This window comes from Clytia hemisphaerica, unplaced genomic scaffold (genome assembly GCF_902728285.1).
Source record: "Clytia hemisphaerica strain Z4C2 unplaced genomic scaffold, Clytia hemisphaerica genome assembly, whole genome shotgun sequence".
Lineage (NCBI taxonomy): Eukaryota > Metazoa > Cnidaria > Hydrozoa > Leptothecata > Clytiidae > Clytia > Clytia hemisphaerica.
The window spans coordinates 452,821-476,802 of NW_027104380.1; the positions used below are offsets into that span (position 1 = coordinate 452,821).

Consider the following 23,982-nt stretch of genomic DNA (forward strand, 5'->3'; position numbering starts at 1 on the left):
CATGGCTGCAAATAAATATATGCCCATAATGACATGCATAATTTCACGATGGTACCCCAGCAGTGATAAATCAATTTAGAATGGCAGCCTTGACCATAAAATATAGACAGTGTGGTGGAAAGTCTGTTAGACAGAAAGTGCAAAGTGAATTTTGGAGAAATTTTTTTCTTCAAAATCCAACCCAAAACAGCAATACAAAATTGGCAAACAGAAAAGAAGAATTGAAGCAAAATAAACGATGCAACCAAGTCTTAAGAAGATAAAAACAAGAATATCTAAGCAAGTAATTGAAAAGAAAACAACCAGAACATCTAAAAATTCCCATGTTTTGATCTTCCCACTTCTTCCCTACCATTATTGTTATTTTTATTTGGATGCGTGGTCAAACACCCAAGGGAGATAATTAGGTATTCTATTGTTATTTGCTTCGAAAAAGAAAAATCAGGGAGATTTGCAAAGCAGCGTATGCGCCTTGCTGATCGCCCGCGCGGTCCATCCAAATACTTTGGCGAACACTTCAAGTCGGCTCGCATAATTTCTTATACGGGCGCCACCATTCAGATCTCTGATTCGCTTGGACCAACCATTCAGAATATCCGCAGAATCATCCTCAGATGAGAATGCAGACGATCTAGGTAAACCAGAAAAAATATCCAGGCTATATTATACGTAGCTACATAATATTAAATCTTGATGGGAATCTGGTAATGTTTGCGTTTGCTTGATCCATGGAGGTAATAAAAATATAGATGGAGATACCACTCCTACTATTCTACTATTGTATTGTATCGTTGATAGCAAACTGTTGCCTTGTTGCTTTGGGAAAAAGCCATTAATTTTGCTTTCGCTCATGGGAATACTTTAGTCGAAGAGAATTTGAATAAAATCACGCTACATTTTTAATTCGTTCATTGTGCGATGACAGTTTTGTTTATAAAGCATAAGAAAACCTTGCAAGAATAAGCACAGCACATCGAATTTGAAATGTTCGCTGCTCAGGGAATCCTCGGCAAATTTTGTCAATTTTTACATATTTAATAATGCCAATCATTCAACTATATTCTATCAAAATTTTGAGGCAGCTGCATTTTAGATCTAAAGATATTTATAGCAAAGAACCTTCCACAAACAACAAAGAATTCGCAAAATTTGAAGAAGTTTACCTCTCGATCTCGAAAGTTTCCCGATAAAATAAAGACTTCTTTTAAAACTATAAAGAAATTATTACTCGAAAAGAAGGGACAAACTGGAGTTTTTACAAGCTCTTACTTTTTCTAAAGAACGCGTCATCTATATTACTTCAAATGACCAATTAGTAAAGTATCTTATAAAAACTCCAGCTCATCCCGAAAAGAAATCGCATTTTACCTAAAAATACGAGGTTTCGTTGGACAGAATATAACTTTACTTTAGTTCTTATAATCTATATCTTGACAGATTTTTGCTATCAAGGATTGGTAATCAAAGGAGGCCGATTTGAAAGAAATTTCTAAAGAGTTTTATGACTTCTCTGGCTATTACAGAAAAGTTGTTACTCCATCTATATTTTTTATTACCTCCATGCTTGATCTCAAACTACAACAAAGTCTATCTAATGTTGTGTTGGGAGGTCGTCAGTAGTCCGACACTTTCTAGTCCGACAGTAAAAATGTCCGATGTTGGATTTGACGAATGCGTCAGTATTCCGACAACAATTCTGTCCGACAACGAGTCAAAAAAATATATATAAAACGAAATACAAATTGCCGAAGAGGAGACACATTGAAGGTTGAAGAGGCTCCAGGCTTCAAATTAGCCAATTTTAGCCAATCAATACTATTTGGCTGGAACTAAAGTTTGTGATTTACAACCCTTATACTATAGCATAATTCTGAACAATGAACATGCAAAAAGGGACCCTTAAAGGCGGTACATTTTTTTTGCTATAAATTATCTTTACGCAAATTTCATTGGTCCATTATTTCTAATTATGCCAAAATGTCACCAAAATAATAATATCTCAGAGAAAAACCCTTATTCAACATTCAACGTCCGAAAATCTTTCGTTTTCGGACAAAAGTGACGTCGGAAAAAAAGACTTCCAAGTTGTGGATTTATTTTATAGATTCGGACTGTTTTATTGTCGGACTAGAAAGTGTCGGACTAGTGACATGCACCAAGCATTTATTCAAATACGTTGAATCGTGTAGTGTATTGACAACATGACAAAAAAAATCATTGTTGGCTGAATGTAAAGCTTAACCATGACATGACATTTCCAATAAAATTATAAAGTCTAAATATTAAAATATTTCGAAATTCAAATGTTGTTTTAAATCTGACTTGACTTTTACAGATATTTGGTTTGATCTCAAGCCATAAAAATAGTTTTCGATGAGATCAATTGATGTAATAGGAATGGTTACTCCAATCAATTGTCGCAAAAATGATTAGAAACACATTTTAGAAACACTTTTATAAAATAAAGAAAAGTCTACTTTGCTCTGGGTTTTTTTCGTGAACCAAATCGGTAGCATTTCTCGAACATATACAAATTTACGTCTAGCGTACGCAGATCTTGCCAAAGGATGTGGAACGTGCGTTTGAGCGCGCTGCGCGTGCTCAGCCTTTTTTGAGTGGTTTTAGGCCAAAAAATAAGTATTTTAGAAAAAACATAATTTTTGCAATTTTTCTTTAAGGTCTATTTCAAATTAGCTGGCAATGTTTTTTCAAACCCCAATAACTTTTGATAGAATTTGAATTAATTAGCGGTTTCGTGCACGCTAAAAAGATAATCCGGAGTGGAATATTATTTAAAAAAGGAAATCTTTAAAAAATTAATTGAAAAATTAAAATTAAAAAGGAAGAAGAAGAAAATCAACTTCTTATATAATGATGCTATGATCTTCATTTTTATTTCAGAGATTCTTCAATCTTTGAACGTCATAAATGCGAAAAAAGATTTAAAAACCTTTAATTTAAGGTGGTAGTACTCTTAAAAGCATTTTTTTATATGAGTCGATGAGCGTTTTGTTGAACTTACAGATGAGCAGAAATCGATCATCATGCACTCCCGCAAATCACTCCTTTTCGCTAATAATAACCATTGGGTAAAAAAAGAAGGCGACCCCAACTTTGACGTTACAATGGGAAGTTATGATGGAGCCGAATTGTGTGAACTAGTCGGACTTTACATTCTCTACCGCCTTGGAAAAAAATTTGGTGTCAAGAAAAGTGGTGTTTATCGAGATGATGGACTTTCTTGCTTCGAGAACATCAATGGCCATATGGCAGATTCAATCCGTAAAGACATGATCCAAATGTTTCAGGACGAATTTAAACTTAAAATCACCATATCAACAAACCTTAAGATCGTCAATTTCCTCGATGTTACGTTCAACCTTAACAACGGAACCTACCAACCTTACTCCAAACCAAACAGTTTTCCAACATACATTAACACACAATCAAACCATCCACCCAACATTATAAAACAAATCCCATCAATGATCTCAGACAGAATCAACAAGATTTCCTCTAACAAATCGATATTTAAACGAGCTTCTGCACTTTATAACGACGCACTAAGTAGCAGCGGGTACAAGTCAAAACTCGAATTCAAGAAGAAAACAATCAACAAAAAGAAGAAAAACAGAAAACGTAAAATCATCTGGTTTAATCCGCCATTCAATCTCAACGTCAGAACCGATGTCGCAAAACGTTTCCTATCAATCGTGAGCAAAAACTTTCCAAAAACGCACAGGTTACACAAGCTGTTCAATAGAAATAACCTCAAGGTCAGCTACAGCTGCCTCCCAAATGTCTCGAGCATTATTTCATCCCATAATAGAAAAGTTCTCAACCGCAAAACAACCAATGATACCACCCATGAAACCTGCAACTGTCGTGCAAAAAATGAATGTCCTCTAAACGGAAACTGTCTGGATAAGCATTTAATATACCAATGCACGGTAAAATCCTCCCCAGACGACGAGGGTGTCAACTACATCGGCCTTACCGAAAATACATTCAAAACGAGATGGAACCAACACAAACATACTTTTAGGTATGAGGAAAAAGAGAATTCCACTGAACTTTCAAAGCACGTATGGAAACTACAGCGCAAAAACATTTCGCCCCTGTTATCCTGGAAAGTCATCGATCATGCAAAACCCTATTCAAATGGGGGCAAATCGTGCAACCTTTGCATGACCGAAAAGTACCATATAATTACTTCAAAAGACAAACTTATAAACAAAAGAACCGAACTAATCTCCACGTGCCGTCATATGAGCAAATTCTTTTTAAAAAACTTTAAAGACGTCCCTCCGGACACATTTGATGTCCTTCGTGACAATTCATAGTTTTACGATTTTATCACTTTTTACGACTTTTTAATCAGCATTTTACCAACTTTGTAACATATGTTTTCACACAGCTTTTTAATTTTTTAGTTACATCTGATGATTGCTTAGAGCATGAAACTCCGAGTTATGGATTTTTAATTTTTTGGTTTTGAAATATATTTTTGATATGAGTCGATTTATATTGTTTTAACACTTTGAAATGATGGATTAACATAAAAAGTGGGAAAAAAACAATTTCCAAAAACATTTCCGAGTCAGCAGAAAAGGAAAATTAATAAAGCCTTGCTTCAGAAAGAATAACAGCCTTTGGGAAAATGCTCTTTTCGCCTTGAAACTTTGCAATGTTGTAAACTAAAGGTAGACGGAGGGGATGACCCATTTTCAATGTTTTAGGATAACTAGATCTTGACCTATGGTGTTTTAAAGTGGGAAGTTCGTTAAAATAAGCAAAAAAACGCAAATAACGATTCGTTTTGGGCCAATATCTCAATAAGGAATAGAGCTACCACTTAGAAAATGAGTCATCATTTAATGTGAAAAAAATGTGAAAAAATGTGAAATTTGATGAAATTTTTTCCAGCCTAATTTCAAAATGCCTGAATGACGAACGAAAATAGATCTTAGTTTTGAAATGCACGTTATTTTCAAAAAGAACATCCATAATTTTGAAGTATTCGGATGTTCTTACGTTTTCAACCTATAAAAATGTTCTTAACATGTTCTTAATTTCACCATTTTGTGAGTGTTTTTGACCAATTTTTCTATAAGAAATCGATTATCCACAGAGTCCACAAAGCTTTCAAATGTTCTTAACTTGTTCTTAACATTTTGGCTATGGAAACCTTATGTTCTTATATAGTTTATTCTTATAAAAAACGTGTAAGCAGAAAAAGAGAAGGAAAGAAAAAAATGTGGAGGCAAACCTTCCCCATCCCACAAAGGTGTAATTTCAAATTTCTTCAGAGAAATGAGACAGTGAAAACTTTTTCCATTCAATGCAGTTCTTTTCACAAAGGTATGCCAAATATTACAACTCAGATTTCTCGAATTTAACATTTTTTTTGTAAGAACTATTCTGTTCTTATCTCATTTATAAATTTCTCTAATAAGTTTCGAGCACATGAGCTGCATTTAGTATACCCTGTAATTTCGGTTTACTAAAGTTAAATAATTAGACGACCTTATCGTCTACACAAGGACCCATAAGGGCACTAAAAAGGGAATAAATTAGGAGAACAGGGATTAGCACGTGGCGAAGTAAACAGCTACGGAGGCTTTCCCAAACTCTACCGCCGCTATTTTTTCCGTCAGTCACCCGTTACAGCTGTAAATTCCGCTTATATAAATTTCTCCCGCTTTTGCTATCCCTTAAACGGATGATAGCATCGTCCTACAAAACACCTTTTTGTCAAGAGCAGAATAGACCTTTTCAACGTCACGAACATCACTTGCCTCGTATTCAAACAATTACCATGGTGATTATGTTCCTTGAGACATTTTTATTTGAATAGAAAGTAGGTTTAATAAAAACTGCTGGGAGTTAATCACCATGGCAATAATTTCAAAACGAGGCAAGTGATGTTCGTGACGTAGTTTATGAAAAGGTCTATCTAGCAATAAAATCATAACACTCACAGCGATTCGCAGAAACAAGGCAAGCAGATCTAAATGATAACCAATATTTCTTATAAAGAAAAGATTCACTTGAAAGTCTAAGAGTCGTCAGATTATGTTTTTCACATCAAAATCTTTATGAAAGATTCTGTTTTTTTTTTCAGATGAGGTGGAGTTTTTATCAGATACTGCACTTTAATAATTGGTCATTTGAAGTAATAAAAATGACGCGTTCTTTAGAAAAACTAACAGAATTGTTTTATTACTGGTTAACGACCAACCAAATCAAATAAGAGCTTGTAAAAATTCCATCTCGTCCCCTGTTTTTAAAAGACGGAGTTCACTTTGAAATGGCATAAACTAACAGTGTAAAAGAAGAGCTTTGGTGGTTGATTTCATACACTTTAAAATTAGAGTTTATGATTTATTTTGTTTTGAAAAGGCATTGGTTTAAAGGCATATAGTCTACACGTTTTTTGTTTATATGAACAAACAGTAAGAACATAAGGTTTTCGATGACCGAAATGTTAAGAACAAGTTAAGAACATTTTAAGGCTTCGTGGACACTAAAACACCCGATTTCTTAGGAAAACGGACAAAAATATTCACAAAATGGTGAAAATAAAGAACATTTTAAGAACATTTTTAGGCTTGAAACTTAAAAAGTTAAGAACACCCCAAGGCTTCAAAAATTTTGGATGTTCTAATAAAAGAAACGTGTAAAAACATAGCAAGACGTGGAAGTTATTTTGAGCTAAGACGTATTTAAAGAGTCGCCTATGACGTTGTGGCTAATGCTCACCTCACGCTCACTATGTTCACGACTTTTTTTCCGATTATTGTTATTGTTACACGTTTTTTTTTGTAAGAAACCTTAACTCGGCTCCGAGCCTTAAGTTCCTCAGAATTTCAGTCTCTCAAAGTTCCTTTTCGAGTTTCTTATTTACTAAGCTGCTAAGATTGGATTTGTAATTAATATATAAGTATACCAATGGACTAAAGTACGCAGAAAAAAAACGTTATTATTGATGCCATTGATGGGATTGATTGCTGTTCGTCATCTTTTGTCATCTTTTTGTTTCGGGTTTTTAAATGTGAGCAAGTATATGTTTAACTCTCTGTTTCATAACTTGTTTTTCTTATTCTCAGCCTGGATATTTTCTTAGCAATGCCTTATATTTCGGACTATTTTCAGCCTTTAAGTTCCTTGGAAACGGGTTTTTTTTATTACACGTTTCTTTTATAAGAACATCCAAATATTTTGAAGCCTTGGGATGTTCTTAACTTTTTGAGTTCTAAGCCTAAAAATGTTCTCGACATGTTCTTATTTCACCGTTTGTTTTTAGTATTTTTGTCCAATTCCTAAGAAATTGGGTGTTTTAGAGTCGGCGAAGTCTTAAAATGTTCTTAACTTATTCTTAGTATTTTGGCCATCGAAGCCTTATGTTCTTACATAGTTTGTTCTTATAAGATAACGTGTATTATCCCCGTTCCGACTTATTTCACCGATTTGTGAGTACAAAAAAATGACTGCCCTACAGTCTATTTTCAAGCTAGGGGAAAGTTAGACTAGAGTCTACTGACTGAACTTTGCTTTCTGATGATTTTGACGGCGCTGAGTCCAGTGAAGTAGACTAGAGGATTTTGCCATCTTGAATTTTTTCATTTTCTTTTTCAGAATTATTAGAAAACAACAAAACAATAAAATATAAAACCCCATCAAAGTTCATGAAGCTATAATAAAAACATGAAAATGTCTCCCAAATTCATACCCAAATTTGGAAAAAAATCGGTGTTTTTATCAGGTTTCATATGTTTGTTTTTCTCCAAAAAGGGACTGGTTCTAGTGCCATGGATAAGCTACCACATAGGCAAAGCCAAAATATCGAGTCGGCCAAATTACACCGGGCCACTTATCCGTGCTATCCAGTCTATCAAAAAGCCGGGATAGGTGAAAGACGGCAAAGAAAAGTGAGTGCAAAAATCTTTTTTATTATGTAATGTATTCTACATTTTTTGCGAGAAATTATAAAGAGACCCCGGAATTACTTTTACAGTAAAGTCAATTAAGTTATTGCATAATTTTATTCCCGCAAGCCCACATCTATTTGAAACCAATTTTTGATGACGTCTTGCTTTATCTATTATTATATATATACAGTATCTGAAAATATATTTCTTTAAACTCAAAAAAAATGACGGCTTGTTGTGAGGTTTGGTGGCCATAAAGAAATATTTTTTTAAATATCTTTATGCGTTGAGCTTCTTGCTAATCAAAATTACTGGAAAGTTCTAACGAATGCTATTTTTGTTTAAAGGTTATAAATGCTAGATGTGTGTTTGTTTGCTGTCTCAATCTATTCCCAATCCGAGTCCCAATCAAGCCAGAAGCTCTGGAAGAAGGAGATATGACAAAGTGTAGTATCAGCATATTTTTATGTATTATCATGTTATTATACCTGGTACCGTACGTTGGTTATAAGAATATTGAAAATGTGTGAAGCCTTCAGATGCTCTAATTTTTGATATTTTAAGCCTAAAATGCTCTTATTTTTCACTATTTTGTGAGTATTTTTGTGCGATGTTTGGTCCGTGAAGCCTTAAAATGTTCTTGATTTATTTATTTATATAAGAACAAATTATATAAGAACATAAGGCTTCGTCGGCCAAAATCTTTAGAACTAGTTAAGAACATTTTAAGGGTTTTGTGGGCTCTAAAACGCCTGTTTTCTTAGGAAAATGGTCAAAAATACTTAAAAAATGCTGAAAATAAGAAAATGTTAAGAACATTTTTAGACTTGAACCTCGAAAAGTTGCGCACATTTTGAATGCTCTTATAAAAAAATGTGTGAGAGATTTTCTATAAAATTTATATTTGAATACCACGTTGACAACTGTTAACGTTTCTTAGTGCAAAACATGTTAATTTGAAAAGCATAAAAGTATTTAATTATGAAATGCTTGATATCTTTGTTAAATAAAATGGCTTTCAAACTGTTCGTTTGACTATTAGAAGCTGCTTGATTTATTTGGAAAACGCTTGAAATATGCTGAGATAATTGAGATTCTAAGTCGAAAGTTGCTTGTCGTGTTTTGGTATGATTTAATTAAGTGATATAAGGATTACGCACCCGGGGGGAGGGGTACTTAGGCGAATGAAGGGTACGGGTGCCGCCATTAATGGTGCTTTTTTGGGACTTTAAAGTCCATGTAAGGGTTAGAAAAAAACAGAAAATTAGATTTTAGTCCTACTAAGGTTCGGAAAAATAGGAAAAATTTCTACTTTTTGCTCAAATTAATCCCAATAAGGGTTGTAAAGATCGTAAAATTTTCCTATTTTTTCTCCCTTTTAGTCCCGTTAAGGGTCCGAGGTTCGAAAGTGTTGCGGCACTTACCCGTCAGCTCACAACCCTAGTACCCCCCCCCCCCCCGGGATTACGCATTATTAAGTTCTCAATAATTTGATCTGGAAGGAGTCTTTCGAGGTTAAGAGTAAGTAAAGACATTTAAAGGGCTGCCATAGTCATATTATGGACAATTCATATTTATATATCAAGGGCTTTCAGTGTTTTTTAATGTCTTTTTTGTCTAGAAGCTTGAAATCTGAAGCCATAACGAAAGGGCTTCGGAAAACACGGATCCAAGGCCTACATGTACTTATGAAAACCTTTATTTATCTACTTTTAGAAGAAAAAGATGAAAAAATCAACTATAAATAATGTACTATCCGCTTTTCGCCGGAAAGTCCGTAAAAAACGTAACGGAAAGACGAAGAATCTCTCGGTTTTCGTTCTCGGTGCAGCGAACACCGGAAAATCTTCGATCATTAACGTTTTATGTGACGATGAATTCTCGGATGCGTATTCACCGACAAAATTTGACATTTACGAGAAAGAACTTATCGGTTCCGGGAATAACAACCCGACTGTTAAATTTGTCTTCTTTGATATCTCTGGTAAAGACAGTTGCCCAATAATGAGACGAGAATATATAAGCAAAGCAGATATCTTCTTATTGGTATATAGCGCTGATCAACCTTCCAGTTATAAACAACTCTTAAGATACAAAACGGAAATTGAACAAGTTAAAGAGGACCGAATTTCGGAACTCTCAGTGGCAATTATACGTAACAAAACTGATTTAGAGACAAAGAAAGTTGATGAAAAGAAGCTAGCCTGGTGTCGTTCTGTATATCATTGTTCTGCAAAATATGGTCATAATATTTCACATTTGACGGAATTCCTGACAACCGAGAGTCTGTGCGCCGGAAATATTATCGAACAAAAGTTAAACAAAGGTTTGAGTGGACGTTATATATACGGTGACAACGACCAGAGTAAAAGTATTCGATTGATTCGACCCAAAAGTTATTATAAACATCATGAAGGCGAAGAAAGGTCGGAGCTTTATGAAGATTTTGCACTTGCTGAAGGGCTAGGGACCCCTTCTTTGCCTAAGAGATGATTGGAATAAATTCATTAGATTGGTCCGGCCCAAACATCATGAAGGCTGAGAAGGCGTGGAGCTTAGATGATTTTGCGCCACCTGAGGAGGGACTCTTCGTTTTCTCGATAGATTAATTTATAAGAACTTTGGTTTTTAATGGCTGGAATAGATGGGCTGCGATGGCGATTAAATAATATAGAAGACTGTTTACCAAGAGCCTTCCACAAATCAGTTTCTTGATGCTTGAATCAACATTATAACTTCTTACTATTTTGCTATTTTTTATCTGCGTGAAGTAATGTATTTTTTAATGAATGTATAAAACTAATGGTTTGACAACTCAAAATTACATATATTTCATTTTCAGTGCCTTTTAACTCTTTTGATATTTGTTGAGTGTAGTGAACTCAGTAGCTTTTTTAGACCAAAAAGTGAAACACATCATAGAGGGGGCAAAGTCTTTGACATCTTTTACGCGATCCAACCAGACTAAAATCATGGTCGAAATATACTGAGATTTTAGTGTATTTTTGCGTTTATGATTGTAGGTCTATTTCAAAAAGTGGAGCATTTAACCCTATTAGCCCCAGGGGGGGGGTAGAATCCACCACGCTGGAGTTCTTTTGTTTATATCTCGGAGAAAAATTTTTCAAACGACTTGAAACTTTCTGACTTTAAATAAAATCTTATTAAGAGTACTTGTACAACATTTTAGGGTCATAGGTTGTCCAGATCAGGTTTTATGACTTTAGTGTGAAACATGTCATAAAACCCAGCTAAAATCCTTAAAACTCAAAATTTTAAAGTGCTGACAACTTCTAAACTATTTATTCAATCATTTTCAAATTTTGAAACGTGATAGGCATTGATAATACAAATTTAAAAAATCTAAAGAAAATTTTTGAAAATGATGACGTCATCATTTATGACGTCATCAAATTTTGAAAATTTTACTCATCTTCAGCATAGATTTTAAGAAAAAATCTTCATGGAAATTGCAAAACCGGCAATTATGTTAAAGAACAGTCTTTTACCTTTCAGAATCTTTAAACAGAATCGAAATATCTTAATTGGTTCGACTGTAATAGACATTTTTGTAAACCATATATTTGGGCTTTTTTCCGACAGGTGGAAATTTTGTGATGACGTCATCAGTTTTTGAATGACGTCATCAATTTTTTTTTTCTTCCTGGAAAATTGCATCATGATGGAGAACATCTGTACCAAATTTCATGGCCATAGTTCTTCTAGATCGAAAATAATCGAGGGTGGTAGATTCTACCCCCCCCCCTGGGGATACAAAAGTCAAAAAAGCTTGGGGCTAATAGGGTTGAAGAGTTTTTCGCGTGGAGGATTTTCTGCTAAGGCCAAGGAAACTTTTTTAAGACCAAAAAACTGACGTCACAGGCGAAACCCCTTGACCCCAAAAATTTGATGAAATTCCAAAGTTAATATATAACCCAATAACAGCAATCGAAAACTCTCAAAAAACGTCATATAAAAGATGTCACACGTCCTAAGGGTTTGCCCCCTACTATAAAGCATTCTACGAATGTCCTTGTCCCTGATCATGAATGGAACTTATAGGGGGAAATCACAATGATTTGTTCACAAAACCACTGATCAGTTAAAAGGTTAAAAAGTACCATGTTCTTATCCTAATAAACGTAATGCATGCTGAATATGTGCAAATTTTCATGAATTTAAGCCTTTAGCAACTGGTTCTTTTTTTCTAAGTTGTCTCCAAAATTGGAGATTTCCAATTCATTATACAGTGCCGTAGACACAAATTATATTTCAGGGGGAGCCTATAAGTTTAGTATCTAAGGAGGCCCCACCATGGTTGGGGCGGACAGGTCAAGAAAATGTTTGGACTTTATACCCTCCAGATTGGCTAAAACTGCCTCTCCGAAAGTCAATTTTCAGCAAAAGGCAAGTAGAAATCGCGTACATATTAGTATATTTTCAAATCATAAGACTATCTTCTTACATAGTTAGTGCATTACATTTTTAGAAAGTAAATATACAGACAACGTTGACGAAATTTACACCTCTTAAAAAACACCATAATCTGAAAAAAATTTTAGGGGGGGGGCCAGAAAATGTGGCTACGGCACTGTTATATCTCTGGAAAAAAAACGAATTAAAAGCTCGTTCATAGCTTGTTATAAAGCTAACTGCCTCCTCCTCCTTTTAAGGGCTCATTCAGCGCTTGTCGTGGACCTGACTGAATTGATGGAAAGGTGCCCAGTGGTAATAAGCGGAGAAAACTCTACCCGCGAGTAAGTGCTCAGTGGTAAAAATTTATTCCCTTGAAGACAGATTATGGTAAAAAAGATCCAAATTTTGTGGATTTAGACTCGCTTATTTACTTAAAGGTTTTGTTTTTACATAAGTGTTCCCGTTTCATATCAGACACACATTTCATATCAGGACAGTGCCTGTATATTGTTATAATATGCTGATATAAGAAAAAAAACGATTTTCTTTTCCCCTTTCTGGCCAATCTTGCTCCACACCCGTGTCAATCCAATATCAAAAAGTTTGTAAATTAAAATTGATGAGTAAGCAAACGATATCACTCTTATTTAAAAACAAAACCTTTAACCCTATTAGCCCCGCTAATTTTTCTAGATCAAAAATAATCGAGGGTGGTAGATTCTACCCCCCCCCCCTGGAGCTACAAAAATCAAAAAAGGTTGAGGTTAATAGTGTTAATATGGTCGAAAAATTGTCAAAAATTTTTAAAGAAGTTAATTTCAGCCTTCAGTTAGCTCTAAAATTCGTTTGACGGTAAGAAGCTTTTCAACGCTTTTTTTGCTCTACTCAAACCTCTTCAATGATTTAAACCTTTAACAACCGATGACGCCATCGCGATGGAATGGAAAGTGGTTTCAAAATTAAGCCGGGTTTTAGAAATTGGTCTTAAACAATGAGGGGACTGGGAACTAGCCAAACGTAGCAATTTGTGTGTTTTGAATCCTAAAAATAGGGAAATTCCCCAAATTATAATCAAGGCCACACCCATTTTCTCAATAAATTTTGTCCCCAATTAATCATTTACATGTCAGCTCGGTGTTTAGAAATCGATCTTAATACAACGCGGGAGTAATGCTGATTTTTCTCTATTTTGCAATTAATTTTGTGACGTGTTAATGATTTTCAACAGGGAATTCGTACCCTGAGTATCAGAGGTTAAGATTTCAAAAAATATATTAACCTCTGAAGACAAATAATAGAAATTTTATTGCGCATGTGTCAATCTAATCACTGTAGAAAAATCAAAGATGAAGAGCAAATATTACCATATTAATGTCTAGCAGACTGTATCAGTATGCAGTTTACTATTTACGAATTCCCCAGAAACCTCCAAGTGTAATTGAAATGAGTTTATTTCGAAAGAAATCTTTTATATGATCCCCAAATGTATAACAGTAATTACTAAACCTTTAATTATGGAAATGTCACTTTAATTGAATCGAAATAATAGACAGACTTTATGTTATGATTCTCTATCACTGACTCTTTTTACAAAGCATTGATGACTTTTTGTAAGTTTTGTTTTCAACGACGGGAATAAAAATATCAACTTTGAACCTCATACAAGATCTTGGATTGTCGTCATGGTTACTTTTGTCTTCGTTGATTGCGCGCTGAATAGAATCTCGATTCGTCGGCACAGCGTCAATATATGATTTTGACCTGTGCTATTCACGGTAGGAAATTCGTATTTTGAGTAAAACAGGAAGAGAACTGTTGCTTTTGAATGAGACAATACCCCCTAATGAAATCGTTAATCTTCATATAATACCGGCGTACCGGAAAAAATAATTCCCAGTACCGGGCAAAAATACACCCCCTTCTCACAGACCCGATAGGATTTTTTCAGCCAGTTTTTGGCTGGGGATTTTAATTCCATTGTTTTCGAACCAGAAAAAAGGTATGGAAAAAATAGCACAGCATTTTGCAATGAGGAATTGCTTGTCGGATATTTTCAGCGGGAATAGAAATTAAAGTACAATTTTCCACTGGGGACGATATCTTGACATATTTTTCCGGTGGGAAGGGGTCCCGGTGGATCTGTGAGAAGACGTGGTAAAAATGTGCTTCTGAGTAGCGAAAATTCGGCCTTTCAATACCAGAATACCGATCAATACCGGATTCCCGGAAAAGCCTTTCCCTCAGAAAGGTCAAATTTGTCAAAAGTATCATGTTCCACAAACAAGTCAGTGACTTGATTAAGATTTGTTGTTTACTATATAAACAATTTTTTAGAGATATCAATTATTTGTTCTCTTTACACATTTTTGTTGAGTTTGTGTGGTATTTCTGAGGGATGTTTAACTTTATAGAGGGATGATAACAAATGAATGGTTTTCTTGGTTGAGTTTAAGATTTCAGGTTTGTTACTTCTATTTCAGATGTTAATTTTCGCTAATTTCTCTTATAAATATTGAGTGAGAGCTAAATCACGCGCCTGACACGCCTTCGCGCCTACATTTTCGCTCCGTGTATCATTCATTCTTAGAACAAATATCACTGTGAAATGTATGTAATCCAAAGTCTTTCAATATTCACTGATTGACTTTATAATCGAAAAAACAAAAAAGCCCTTTTAAGTTTTAAGGGCTCTGACCATAGTGAATTTTTCATAATTGCCGTGTTTAAAATGTGTTTTCTGACTGGTGCAACCAACAAAACTATGGCATGTTATACATTTTCTGTTAGACAAACTATTCCTGAATTTGAAAATTTGAAAATTGCATTGAAAAAATTTGATGAAGAAGAAAATGAAGACTTTTGCGAGGAAGAGTATTTCAACTTTGAAGAGCTTATTTTCTGCGAAGAAAAAACATTTTGAAAAGATTTTCGCAGTAGATGGTGTATCTTTTACCGAACAATAAAAATTTTTGCGGAAAATTTTTGTAAATCCTTCTTTGTCTCGAAATCTTCAAAATAGTGGTTTTTCATCAATTTTTCATCTGGATTTTGCTTAAAAAAACAGTCATAACTTTTGACACATCTTTTAAGAAAAATTTTCCGCAAAATTTAAAATAGTTAAATTCTTTGCGGACAGTGTAAAGAAATTTTGAAACAAAAAAGTTAATTACCCATTAAAACTAAGCACTTTTTGTAAAAGAGGGGGATGCAACATATTATTAACATATTTTTAAAGTTCATAACGTCATTTTTGCAATTAAATTCTTAATTACTCTTAAGGGATTCGATTAACAAGCAATTTATAAAGGCAAGTCTTTGTTAAAAGTGTTAAGGAACCTGAAATATAACTTTTATGTTCAAATACCAAAATCAATTTTGAGACTATGGTCAGAGCCCTTAAGCTATTTTTGACTGAATGAATATTTTTGAAAATCTTTTTCACAGTGATGACGTTCTAAGATTTAAGATTTCATAATTTGATCATAAAAGTTTTTTTGTAAGAACATCCATAATTTTTGAAGCCATCGGATATTCTTAACTTTTTGAGTTTCAAGCCTAAAAATGTTCTTATTTTCCCCATTTTTTTGCGTATTTTTGCCAATTTTCCTAAGAAATCGGTTGTTTTAGAGTCCCCAAAACCTTAAAATGTTCTTAAATTGTTCTTAACATTTTGGCCATCGAGGCCTTATTTTCTTAAAATAAAGTTTGTTCTTATTAAAAAACGTGTAAAGGGTGCTCTGAAAAAAGTGGATGTGATCAAGACATTTCGTGAAGTAGAGATATTTTTAGTGTGCTTTGTATCGTTACACCCCCTTCTCTTGGACCTGGTAGGGTTTTTCCATCCAGTGGGGGTAAAAATAATGGACTGAAACTTGATTGGGATTAATGTTCCAATGTTTTTATGGCTGAGGATTCGAATTCCATTGTTTTCAAGTCAGAAAATTCAGTGGGGATGGAAAAAAATAGCACAATATTTTGCAGTACAATATTTGATTATTTTCAGCGGGGACATATGTTCTCCTTTTTTCTGGACACCCTTGATATACTTTATCGATTTAAGTACCAATTTAGAAATTGCGTTAATTCTTTTAGATATATCTTAAAACACAAAACACAAAAAAGATGGGTCATCATTATCAACACCATTACGAACCTCTCTCCAAAGATCACAAATATTCTACAGCTGACGATGATGTATTTCACAGACCAGGCGTCACTTACCAACGTCGAGAGCAATTCAAAGATATATTGAGACCTGTTTTATTCATACAATATTTCTTTGGACAATCCTATTTATCACCATCTTTCTTTATGGTTTGCTTATCAAAAGTTATGTTTTTATTGCTCCTTGGTAGTATTGGATTAGTCTTTGCTCTTGGTGTATTTCACCGGAGCTTCATTGATATGTGGGTGCAGTTTTCATTGTATATTATCCCGTTGCTCTGTATCCCTATTGGTGCATATATCTTTGGATCAAGTGCGTACTCCAGAATGTTGAGTCGGAATATTACAAATTCAGTTGCAGTCCGTTTTTACGTTCGAAATAGTTTCATTGATGGTGATCCACATGCTCCAGGACACAATCGTGATTGGTTGAAATCTGTTGCCATTAAAAGTGTTATATTTCCGTTCCTACTGGAGATATTACAATGGTCATTTTTTGTTGTCTTTTTTATGAGAAAGAAAAATTCAGTTGTTGGGGAAGTTATAGTATTTGGTGATCAGTCATATCTCTTGTGGTTGTTAATGTATATATCTAATTGGTGTATTACTGTCTACATTGTTGGCTTTATTGCATATCAATTCATCTTCGTATCTCGGTTGATTGTCAAAGATTCGGTACACCTTATGAGTTTGTTTGGTAAAACTTCGTACCTTCAAATTTATCCTGTTGCCAGTTTTGCAGCCTTGCGCAGAAATTGCTGTTTCAATTTTTTCTCAGCTTTGGCGAATTTCATTACGTTAGATCTGTTCAATTCATTTTTTGATGAACGAGTTTATACAAATTGTGCAGAAGTGAAACGTGGTAAAAATACATCATCACGACCTCAATCAATATTACCGACACGACAACTGCATAGTCCTTTTGGTAGAGATGGTAATGGCAACGAAGACGCTGATGACGATGATCGGGAACAAGGAATCTTCTGCAAGTTAACGCCATCGGAAGCATGTGAGTTGTTTTCCGTCTTCATCGCAGAAGCTGAAGCATTATCTTCACTTTTTGTTCCTTTTAACGTCGTATTAGCTTTCTTTGGTGTAGCAGATCTTTTCACACATGTTGGATTATATATTAGGAGAAATGAATCGATTTCCTATTGGACAATGTTTAGAACATGTTTATTTTTGCTTATTGCTTTACGAATGATGATTTGTGTCCAACGTATTTCGTCAGTACTCGGCAAAATCTTACCGCACATCAATCTCATAAAAACGGCTGGTAAACTTAGCAAAGATAATGACGAGAGACCCAATTGGAATGATTTTACTGACCTATTAGCATCATATAATCTTGGTCAAAAATCATTCGGTTTCCCAATGACAATACGACAAATTGCAAGCTTTGTGACAGTCATTAATTTGGCATTTCTTACTGTCTTTTCTGTGATGTCAAACCCTAAAACTTCTAACATTAATACTATGGATGGAAAATATTTTCTTAATGCATCGATGATTCGGAATTTAACGAATATATGATTCTTGATTGATCGAAATTGATTAGTAATGTCAACCGCTATTAACACGAATCTGGTTTTATAAGTTTTTTGACGATATACGCGTTTTTTAAGAAACTAGTTTTACCAAGCAGCCTCAATGTTTCTTAAGAAATCGGCCTTTTGAGCCTTAAATGTTTCTTACATGTTTCTAAACTTTTTGACATATAATCAGCCTATATAATTTTACTTTCATGCAAAGAAAAAATACATTTGTTTTGATTGAAAGGTTCTTAAAAAACCGAATTAAAAAATGTTATTTTCTTATTCTCAGCCTCAGCATGTTTCTTAGATGCTTCTTAGTTTTTAGGCATTTTGAGCCACATGTTTCTTAAAAGTGTGTTTCTTAAAAAAAACGTGTATTGATAATATATAGATTAAACACAACTGCTAATTTAAGTAACATGGGTTTCTAGGAAAAACTATTTCTTATTTCCAGTAATCAAAGATTGTACTTAACCCTTTAACTGCCCCTCGTGCTTTTTAAGGTTCGACCTATTGAGACTGTTCATCTAACGTTTCCAGATCATCTAAAAAGAACGACAAATAGCTATTAAAAAGCGACAAATTGAACGACAAATTTTTAAAGAACGACAAATTTCATATTTCGCCGTCCATAACCCCGACCGAAAGTGACTGTACCACCCCTAGAGATTCATCCCTCTTTGATTGTCACGGAAATTAACTGCATGTGGTTGAAAAGAACGGCAAATTACGCATGCGTATTAGTCTGTATTTGGGTGAGCTGGAAACATTACATGAACTAACTCTATTTGCCACGGAAAAAAAGAAGGTTCGACCTATTTGCCAATGTTGACAATTGCCGACATGGGCAAAAGGTAGCGATTTTCACTTCATTTTCTGAATAATATATGAAGTATTAGCCAAGGACTATAATTTTGAGTTGAACAATGTAGAATAGTTATTTTTCAACATTGAAAAGTTTGTAACTATTCATTTTTTTCATTTCAAACAACCTAATACAAAAATCTTGTAAAAAATGATAAATTTCGGGCAAATAGGTCGAAATTTCGCGTCATTTCTTACTGTTTTTTCTGTGATGTCGAACCCTAAAACTTCTAACATTAATACTATGGATGGAAAATATTTTCTTAACGCATCGATGATTCGGAATTTAACGAATATATGAGTCTTGATTGATCGAAATTGATTAGTAATGTCAACCGCTATTAACACGAAGCTGGTTTATCAGTTTTTGACGATATATTGATTTAAATATAGATGAATTTTTAGAATTAATTTAATTTTTATTGAATTTTTCATAATTGTCGTTTAAAAATGTGTTTTCTGACTGGTGTAACCAATAAAACTATGGCATTTTATACATTTTCTGTTAGGCAATCTATTCCTAAATCTGAAAATTTAAAAATCGCATTTAAAAGATTTGATGAAGAAGAAAATGAAGACATTTGCGAAGATAAGTATTTCAACTTTGAGGAGCTTTTTTTCGGCCAAGAAAAATCATTTTTAAAAAGCTTTTGCACTAGAGATTGTGTATTTTTAACCAAACTAGCAATAGATTTTCGGAAACTTTTTGTAAAAGCTTCTTTGTCTCAAAATCTTGAAAATAGTGCCTTTTGACCAATAATTTTTCATCACAATTTTTCGTACAAAAAGAGTCATAACTTTTGAAACATCAATTTAGAAAACTTTTCCGAAAATTTTTAGATAGTTCAATCTTTTGCAGACAATTTAAGATTATTTCAAAACAAAAAGGCACATTTTGTAAAAAAGGGTAATATTTAACATTTTACCATCGCCTTTTTAAAGTTCATAATAACGTCATTTTTTGAAATTAAATTGCTAACGCGAGATTAATTTGATTTATTGTTCTACGGGCATATCGTTAGCAAAATATGAGTCGGTCGGTCGGTAAAATAAAAATAAGATTTTCATAAATCAAGGAATATTGTAAGTAATATTTTCGAATAATCTTGGTCGAAAATTCATCATTCATCTTTGATTGACTTTGATAAAATCTTTCGTGAATAGAATTCATGGTTCTAGATTCTTTTCAACTTTTTCAAAGTGTAAATTTTTCAAATGACTAGTATTAGAAATTTGTGGCATAGGAAATTCAATATTATTATTTTTTTGTTTGCAGCAAATGCTGGGTCGGTCGCACCCGTAGAACAACAAATTAAAATGGTCTCGCCTAATTACTCTTGATAAGATAAACTCAGAAACAACTTATAAAGACAATTTTTTGTTAAAAGTGTCAAGAAACTCAAAACAAAAGTTTTATCTTCAAATCTCGTAACCGATTTTTTTACTATGATCAGAGCCCTTTAAATAACATAGGTTTCCAGTAGGAAAAATTAAGAGAGAAAATTCTTATTCCAGTAATTATATGGTTGATTACATTTACATGTTTTTTTTTTTATAAGCATACAAAAATCCGAAAACAGGCTCAGAGATGCTTAGGTCGAAAGCTCAAATAAGGCTGAAAAATGCTTGAGGGATGCTTAAATCTAAAGCATAAATTTAGGGAAATACTAAAAATCCGTAAAATTCCAGTCAAAAAAGCCAAAATCAGGAAAAAAACATTCTTCGTAGGCTCAAGTAATGCTTGCCATATGCTTAATTTTTCCCCATATCTGAGCCTCCATATGCTTATAGGTGCAATGCTTATAAAAAAAAAACATGTAGCTTAGATTTGTAAAGGACGAGCGGGGCGATAAATCCGTTATAGCCCCGCTTTTTTGTAATCGCCCTGATGTAAACAAAAACTTCTATTGGTTGAAAGAAAAGTATCGTACGATATTTTGATTGGTTAACAAAATATCATACGAAATTTTTAAGCCAATCAAAATAAGAGTGTCAGTCGAATGTTTTTTTATAGTTTCGAATGTTTTTATAAGTTTTGAAAAGAATAGCGATTGAGTGTTCTTCAATTCTTGTTTTTACCATATAATTAACGCGGAATAACATGGTATTCTCGGGTGATTTTGGATTAATAACCCCTCGTTTCATTGAAAACACTTCAAAATAGCCCTCACTACGTTCGGGCTATTTTGAAATGTTTTCAATGAACCTCGGGGTTATTAATCCCAAATTACCCTCTAAACCATGTTATTACTAGTACTAATCACAGATTGTATTTAAGATGATTTCAAAACGAATCTTCTAAGCTCCGACAATTCTACTGACCTGTTAACTTCGTATAATCTTGATCAAAAATTATTCGGTTTCCCAATGTCAATACGACAAATTGCAAGCTTTGTGACGGTCATTAATATGACATTTGTTATTGTCTTTTCTGTGATGTTAAACCCTAAAACTTCTAACTAAAATACTAATGTAGAAGTAACTTAACTGCTAATGGGCTCTCTCAGAAAAATTTAAAAATTCGGGATGGAGAGTATAAAAATTACCCCCAGACAACAGGTCTAGCCCTGCGGAGAAGCATCATTTAACCTAAAACGGCCTTTCCTCGTTCACTTTTCTGTGATATTAAAAACTCTTAACACCAATGCTTGTGGCAGAAGCATTTAAGCATCGATAAAATTTAGAATCGAAGTTTTCATGTTGTAGTTGGAATATCAACAGTGAAAGTTCTTGGCAAGTTTATATATTCGCAATTTTTAGGACGGCTAAATGATCGAAGCGAGTTGGAACATGGAGGTATAAAGAAACAGGAGAAGTATGCTATTGTAACCATGCTCGCCCTACGATTAAAAAAATTACGATGTATGCATGCTCATAATCTCATATATCGTGCATTTTTAATGAGCTCTTTTGTTGATAGGTAAAATCTTATTGGCTAACTTAAGTGTTGGAAATAAAATGGGACGAGATTCATTGTTTCTGGCATTGGTGTAAGAAAATATTTGGATTAAAAAAGGGCCTGTAAACTTTGCAATCCTTCATCAAATGACAAGATTTTTCGATCAACATTTTCTTCAAGGTGAACTCTATTGCTTAATACTTACCTCCAAAATTCTCCAGCGACTTTTTGTCTACAAATTGGGTCTGAAATTGTGTGTGCTTATAAAGAACTTTTCATTTTCTGGCTTGAGAAAATATCTTTTCAAACAAAATTTAATGGATGACAAAATTGAACGCAAACTTATTTCGTGGAGCTAAATTTTATTTTATTCTCGTATATTAGAAGGCTGGAAATCTTCGATGCTGATAGTAAGAATGTTCAGAGCAAACTTGAGTTCTACTAAAAAGTCCTATTTCATCGGGCGAGCCTAGAATTTCTTTATTACATAAAAGAAATCAAAAGACTTTAACGACCAATTACCGACAAATTCATCTCCTGTCTTTCTTTATACCTCTATGTTTGGAATAACTCTCCGTTTTGACCCGTAAAATCGAGAATGGTAAAAGCGCCGATTTGTCGTCCTCAGTCATTCAGGATCTAAACAAACTCATTCCGCGTCGCAGAAAAATACACAGATTACATAAACTCGTTATTAATTCTTGGGGGACATCGAAAATGTATTCGCTTTTTTCAAGACAAAATAAACCTTTCCATAAATTACGTCACGAACAGAACTTACCTCGTTTTAAAAATATTGCCATTGTAATTGATTCCCAGATGATTTCATAAGGAGTTTACTCCAATGAAGTATAAGCCCGAAGGGCTAGAATCGAATATCTCCTTGGTAGGATTTGAAGCCAACAAATCCTACCAAAGTTGCGCGGCCTTGAGCGACCCGCCTGCGTTTTTACACAAATTACAGATTGAAACTAAAATTTACTGCTTAATTTAAAAAAAATATCACTCGAAAACAAAGGAATTGCTAGATTCAATCCGTCATAAAAAATACGGCGTATATTTTAAGGCTTCACTTTTTCTTGCCTGAGAAAGGTTAAAGATTCTCCTCTAGCCCTTCGCGCTTTAAACTCAATGATTTACTCTATTTTAAAAGTAACACTTAATCACCTTGGTAATGGTTTTAAAACGAGGCATTCGTTGCACTTAAAATAATTTATGAAAAGGCCTATTCAGAGTCTGACAAAGTCTTGTTAATTCTACAGTATCAGGCTCACTAAACCGTCATATTTTGGTCATAAAACAACAATTGAGATTTTAACGTTTATCTTTCAGTAAAAGAATATATTTCACCCATTACATACCATCACTCTGTAACGTCACTTTTTTCAAATATTGTTCTAAATGTGCGTACACGCCCCAACTAAGTAAAAATGACGACTTACTTTAGGCGTACAAATTTTGCAAGCAGAAACTTTCGCGATTTTCGCGAAAGTAAATGTCTTTAAAAATTCTTGAAACGCCAAAAGTTTATGCTCGCGAACATAATCTGAAAAGAAAACTTACTCAAATTTTCCTCTTTGATGATTTTCATCAATTTAATTTTTGTAAAAAGTTTTTGTCATTGATATAAACCTTTTGTTTTATCTTTTTTGTACTAATAATAAGTTTCTCCAGTGCAAATTTTGTGTCTTTAGCATAAACCCAGTAGGAATTATAGCAATTATAGTGATTCCGATTTGAGGGATCTAGGAGGGGATTTTTAGGGATAGAGGGATCCCGAGAAAACGAAAGTACTCTGGTTAAGAAGAACTAAAAAAGATTTTTGGAAAATGATATATTTAGTGTATTTTTTTCGTTATCGGTAGAGGAATGAAAGTTGCCCCGATGCATCGTATCCACAGTCTGGCTCAACTACGCTTGTGAAGTAAAACTGAGAATATTTCGATTGGATTCGTCAATCCCCGAAAACGAGGGTTGGGGTGTCCAGGCCTTTCCCGTTGCAAATTCTTGACCTTGACTTGACGCAGTTTCGCAAAATTCTGTAAGTGTAACCTGAAAACCTTCTAGATGTTGAAAACTTTCCCGGACCTTGAGAGATCGTGTTGGATGAGAATTTCTGCATCTGAGAGCCAGATAAAGGATAGGAATATGAGAGTTCTGGAGCTTTAGGAAG

General features: G+C 34.0%; 2 protein-coding genes across 2 annotated transcripts; both read left to right on the forward strand.

The window, feature by feature from the left end:
* Positions 1 to 9,656: 9,656 nt before the first annotated feature.
* LOC136819152 (ras-like protein 1) lies at positions 9,657 to 10,424 on the forward strand. The gene has a single exon (XM_067075358.1). It carries the CDS (start codon positions 9,657 to 9,659, stop codon positions 10,422 to 10,424), a length of 768 nt encoding a protein of 255 aa, XP_066931459.1.
* A 6,019-nt stretch (positions 10,425 to 16,443) lies between these two features.
* On the forward strand, positions 16,444 to 18,217 carry LOC136819145 (uncharacterized). The gene has a single exon (XM_067075351.1). It carries the CDS (start codon positions 16,470 to 16,472, stop codon positions 18,042 to 18,044), a length of 1,575 nt encoding a protein of 524 aa, XP_066931452.1. The 5' UTR covers positions 16,444 to 16,469; the 3' UTR covers positions 18,045 to 18,217.
* The last annotated feature ends 5,765 nt before the right edge of the window (positions 18,218 to 23,982 follow it).

Bases quoted from the DNA above. Each gene is read 5' to 3' on its own strand.
- LOC136819152 (XM_067075358.1), top strand. From the start codon at position 9,657: ATGAAAAAATCAACTATAAATAATGTACTATCCGCTTTTCGCCGGAAA.
- LOC136819145 (XM_067075351.1), top strand. From the start codon at position 16,470: ATGGGTCATCATTATCAACACCATTACGAACCTCTCTCCAAAGATCAC.